The sequence below is a fragment of the Sceloporus undulatus genome, chromosome 5 (assembly GCF_019175285.1).
Source record: "Sceloporus undulatus isolate JIND9_A2432 ecotype Alabama chromosome 5, SceUnd_v1.1, whole genome shotgun sequence".
NCBI classification, from domain to species: domain Eukaryota; kingdom Metazoa; phylum Chordata; class Lepidosauria; order Squamata; family Phrynosomatidae; genus Sceloporus; species Sceloporus undulatus.
The window spans coordinates 173,599,837-173,605,595 of NC_056526.1; the positions used below are offsets into that span (position 1 = coordinate 173,599,837).

Here is a 5,759-nt window from a genome sequence, read left to right on the forward strand (position 1 = left end):
TGTTAAGGAAAAAGCAACATGGGACATACAGTAAGAGAAATAAAACATGTATGTGAAAGTCAGAGTGACTCAGCAGAAGCCAATAGAGAACCACACAGGTGTGAATGGTAAGACAATTAACAAGTGCTGAATGCCAAGGACAAGAATTGCAGAGTGGATAATTGGACACACCTGACAATTGTTAAGTGGTCAAGGCTGAGATGATGAAATCATTAATTGTGGGATGAACAAGGAGAACCAATGGGAATGATGTACACGCCTACTGGGTGGAAACAGACCACAGTAGGTGGTGCCATGCTTTGGTTATAATAATAACTATGGATCCCAGTGCATTTTGTGGGTTGTAGTTGTGAGTAGTTGGATTGGAGAGTGAGGAGTTGAGTATTGTTTGGAGCTGTGTATATAGTAGATTAAAGTAGATCTTTTATATAAGACTACTGAGTTGTCTGGTGTCTTGGGTGAAGCTACAAGAACCAGCAGGACCCTGGTGAAGAAGGGTGAAGACTTCTGTGGAAGCAAGAGTGAGAAGGCTTGGAGAGTTTGTCGGGGTCTTCAGCCTGATCTCTGCAACTCTTGCAAAGATACAACAACTGGCCAAAACTGGTCAGCGTGGTGCACAACCAGGTGGTGAGTTCCAGGCCAGGTGAAGAGCCACAACTCCCATCATCCCTGACATTGTTCTGGCGCTGGTGCCCTGGACTTCTGGGGGCAAACGGAGGGCATCGGCTGATTGTTGGCTATTTTGAAGGTATCCACCTCCAAATCTTCCAAATCTTCTTCCTCCTCCTCTTTAACCAAAATCACAATGAGGTCATCCTCCTCTACTTCTTCCTCCTCTTCATCAGAGATCTCAATTGCATCTTCCTCCTCCTCGTCTTCATCAGAGATTTCGATGGGATCTTCCTCCTCCTCATCTTCATCAGATATCTCGATGGGATCTTCCTCCTCCTCTTCTTCCTCCGAAATAATGATGGGTTCCTCCTCCTCTCCTCCCTCTGATATCACAATGGGTTCTCCCTTTTTTTCTTCCTCCTCCTCCTCCCGATCTGATATTACGATGGGCTCACTCTCAGCTGCAACATGGACAGCGCAGTTCTCTTTGTCTCCAGCTGTGGCCTGGATGTCTTTGGGCTGTGAACCAAGAAATCATACACTTCTATGAACGTAACTAATGAATGTCTGCATAAGAAGGATGCTATCAGGTGAGCTCAAGCAATTCACCTTGTTTAAAGTGATGCCTTCACAAAGCAGTAGTAGTTACCATTTAAACAAAGAAAGGATTGAAAGCACTTACTATGAAGAGGAAACAGCCAGAGAAGCCAAGAGAGCGCTTCAAACGATCAATGAGACCAGAACCAAATGAATATTATGCCTCTGGTCAGTTGAGGTCTCTCCACCTTCAACCTCCTCTAGACCTCAACTAATCCAACTTCCAAGGATCCGTTGGCCAAGATTCTCCCTGATCTCCAAGGAAACAAAACAAACAAACACATCCCATTATATTTTGACCCATCTGACCACTTCCCCACCAGGTCCAAATAGATGGGTTACATTGCTTTCAATGGGATGGTTTCAATGACATTTTAAAATTTCGTAGTTTTTAGCTGATTCTTTTGGGGAGCTGCCTTGGGTCCCCCTTGGAATAAAAATGAAATAATTCTTTGCATCAGAAACTGGAAATGCTGTCTCCCACTTCACAAGAAAGGCAGCATATCAATGAGCTTATGATCTTGATTATGATTTGGACATGTTGGGTCTCCCTTATCTGAAATGCTTGGGACTAGAAGTGTTTTGGATTACGGACTCATTCAGATTTTGAAATGTTTTCCTAAATATAATGATAAATCTTGGACATAGGGCTCAAGTCTTATCATGATATTCATGTATGTCCATATACACTTTCTCCACATAGCCTGAAGCTAATTTTATACACATTTATTTTATTTTATTTTATTTATTCATTTATATGTTGCCTTTCTCCCAGGCTGGGAGCCAAGGCGGCTGATAATTTTGTGTATTAAATAAACATTGTCTGGCATTACAAGAAGGGCAACTCTGAGGCTTACACAACTTCTCTGTTTCTTTCTCTTGGGCAGACATCAGGATGCCTAACCTTGAGTCAGAAGCATGGTGTGTTAATGAAAAGGTGGAGGAGGGATGAGAAAAAAAGACCACCCAATGCAATTATAGGCTGCTTTGCTAAATATGTGAATGAAAGGACTAAATTAGGCTGACATTTTCATCCTTCATTCTCATAGTGCAGGTATATCCTTTTCTGGGATGTATGAGGACAACAACAACTGAATATTGAAAACACCATTGCACTCTAAAATCTTATGTATCCAATTTGGCACACATGCAGTGACCCCAAAGTCCCATGCATCCAGTGAGGTGCCAGAGCAGGAAATGATTACAGGACTCTTCTTCCTGAGCTGCTCGGCATTAGAGCAACATTTGGGTGCAATCTTAATGCTCTAAATCAAAAATACAAAATAGAAGCAAATGCAATTCAGAAATTATTCTATATAGAATGTATCCTTTTGTTCCCTCCTAGGGGCTGTATGAATGGGCCAAAAGGCTCTCTTTCCCTCTGACCTGGGCAGGATCAAGTAGACCAGACACTGCTCCAATGCCTCTGGCCCAACCCTAGCCCAGCTGGCCCTTGTCCTGGTTTAAAAAAAAAGCCAGCTGTTTGCCAAGGAGTTTCTCAGAAACTCTGTCACAACACCCAGCAGACTAGACAGTGACCACACACCCTTACTTGCCACTGCCACCATTGATCACTATGAAGACCACAGTCGCAGCCTGAGACATCAGAATGGGTTGCCTGTCCCATGTTTGCCTCTCCCCAAACCAAGAACTCATGAGGTTTCACAGGCATATGGCTTGACGTTCTTATTTCTATTTCAACATTTCTAGATGGGCTGGACAAGACATTTTGAGACAAAGGTACAATGGTGCTCCTCTGGTGCCCGGCACACAAGCCAACTGGGCTGGCAGTTGAATCTCACTTGGACCCTGGTTATGGGACAATATCTCCACTCCAACTGAGGAAACCAGGTTACCTTAGAAGTCATAAGGCATGCAAAGGGGCACACAAAATTCTGTCATCTGACAACTCACTTCCACTCCCCAGTCTTCAATAACTGCTGCCTAAGGTAGTCACTTTACTCTGTAATGGCAGGGCTAGCTTCATTTTCATTTCTTGTCAGCCCTGTTCAGAAAACGGTGCTCCACACTAAACTATAGCTCATATTACATTGCATGAACCATTTAACCATTTTTTAAAAATTACATTTTTAACAACATTTGATTAAGTTTGTGAAGCAGAATCTTACCATTTTAAAAACACAAGACGTTGCATGTAGTGTTTTCAATAGAACAAAATTGCCCATCATTTCCCATGTGATACAAATGCTGGGGAGGAAACATTGTGGAATTTTGTAAACACAATAAAATATTTAATTCACAGATCAGTTTCTCTGCCACGCCAATATACCCGATATTTGCCTTCTGAGTTAGAAAGCCATTTTTTTTTCCTGAAGGGGGTTTGGAAGAAAATGCCTAGAAAAGATAGTTATGAGATAAGAAGTTTAAGGATTAATAGTTTATCCCTAATGATGTAATCTCACTCCAATGGCTACCCCCTTCCTTCTCTCTTGTAATTATGCTGTGCATTCCATGAAACAAAAAGCCCAATGCACTTCTCAAAGTTCTGTGTAAATGTACATTTCCCCCAGCATTTAATTCAGCTGCTGCCAAAACATATGTGCCCACAGGAAGACATTAACACCACCATAGGGGATAGAGATAGGGAGAATACAGCAAGAGATATTGGCTGCAGTCCATGTTACAACACCACATGGAGAAAACTATTCCAGATGGAGAGGAATTCCAAAGGAGTTCCGACCCTCTGTCAAATGACAAGGCAGTGGATCAAGTCAGAGATTAGGGCTGGAGAGTTTCTGGAGTTGTTCCCCTTCCCTCCAAATGCCATAAAGTAATCTACCAAATGTGTGCAGTGGCGTATCACCAGATGAAGCACATAATCCACATACCACAAACACACAGTGGGGTTTGTTTAAAGCAATGAGCTATGGCAACTAACCTTTAAGATCATTCCATTTTCCAGAGCAGCTGCACAAAACATCTACTTGAAAGATGTCTCTTGTGTTTTTATTTTGCATTCACCATAGAAAGCTAATATTTTGGTGCAGGCATAGGAATTTGATTTATTTTTTTTTACTCCTCTTAGCCCACTTTTTAAACATATTAAAGTTTAATTGCAACTATAGCCAGTGTTCCTATTTGAATGATAAGCTTTCATAAGCGTGGGAGTTCAGACAAAATGCCGCATCAGGGAACTTTAGAGACATAGGTTTCAGGGGCAGTCTTGTACAGTGGGCTTGGGGTTTGGTTTCAGGATCCCTCTTGGATAACAAAATCTGTGGATGCGCAAGTCCCATTTAATACAAGGGCATAATAAAATGGTGTCCCTCAAATACAATGGCAAAATATAGGTTTGCTTTTGGAAATTTATCTATATATTTAAATATTTTCAAGCCATGGGTGGCTTTATGGATTGCCTTCTCCCGTACAGTGTACATTCAGGTCTTCTGGGAAATGTTTGCTTCAATTGGCCAAGACTGACAACGGTTTCCTAGAAGACCTTTTCATCTGCTGCCCCCAGACTGGAATGACCTGCTGGAAGAGATATGACAGTTGAAACTCAGACTGCATTTAAAACAGCATTAAAGACACAGCAATTTCAGAAGGCCTATCCAGGCAATTTTAAATCATGACTTTTTAATCTGTATACGAGCCCTAATGAGTGTATTTTAATAATTTTATAGTATTATATTTTAACTGGGGGTTTGATTGTGTTTGTATTTGAACAGGCTTTTATATATATGTGTAAATTTACAGCGCTTTATAAATAAAGGTATATATATATACACACACACACACACACACACACACACACACACACATATATATATATATATATATGCGCATGTGCGCTGACAGGAATAAAGGGCAGGGGGAGAGAAAATATTTTCAGATATTTAAAAACCAGACAAGAAAATGAAGGATATGCTTTCTCAAATATCTTGAGCTCCAAATATCAAGGGCTTTAAAGTTAGTACCAGAACCTTGCATTTAATCTAGATATAAATTGACAACAGCCTCACTCATAAAGAATGCTGTGTTGTCTCTGTAGCCCAAGCCAGTATTGTGTTTGTTACCACGTTTTGAACTAGTTATAATAAACTCACTGAAAGGAAAGGCCTATACCTTTCCTATATAGGAAAGGTGGTCAAAATGTTGATTGGAATAACTGGAAGATCTCAGGTTTTTCTAGATGAGGTTTGGGTTTTTTTTGGTGAGTTTTTCTGGCCTCCTTCCAGGGTTTTTATAGGAGTCCAGATGTTATTGCTTCATATTTGTAACCTTTCCCTGTGTTTCTACTGCTTCTGCTTTTTTCATTTTACAAAAAGTCTGTTCGAGGTAAAGGTGGAATAGCTGTTGTTTAAGTGATAATGCTAGGAGCTCAGCGCAGGCGGTCTGGGACCTTTTCAGCCCTAATGGAATTCCATATCTGGGTTTGGGAACTAGGAATTTCATGTCTGGTTTTCTAGATCCCACACTAGCAGTCTAGGGAGGCAACATAAGTTTGAGTGGGCTGTGCCCTGTTTTAAGTCAAAATTGTTGCAGAGCCATTTTTCACAATCAAAAGTGGTTGTGGGGCTTGGGGGGTA

The 5,759-nt window shown here is 41.1% G+C and overlaps 1 protein-coding gene across 2 annotated transcripts; it reads right to left on the reverse strand.

The window, feature by feature from the left end:
- Positions 1-562: 562 nt before the first annotated feature.
- LOC121930475 (major centromere autoantigen B-like) lies at positions 563-4,714 on the reverse strand. Of its 2 annotated transcripts, none has more exons than XR_006103955.1 (2): positions 1,295-4,714; positions 563-1,131 (listed from the first exon to the last, which is right to left on the reverse strand). XR_006103955.1 is itself a non-coding variant. In XM_042466837.1 (2 exons), exons 1-2 carry the CDS (start codon positions 3,396-3,398, stop codon positions 664-666), a joined length of 528 nt encoding a protein of 175 aa, XP_042322771.1. In that variant the 5' UTR covers positions 3,399-4,714; the 3' UTR covers positions 563-663. The 2 variants fall into 2 exon arrangements, 1 of the variants encoding a protein (XP_042322771.1); XM_042466837.1 differs by having other exon boundaries at positions 3,339-4,714.
- Between the last annotated feature and the right edge of the window lie 1,045 nt (positions 4,715-5,759).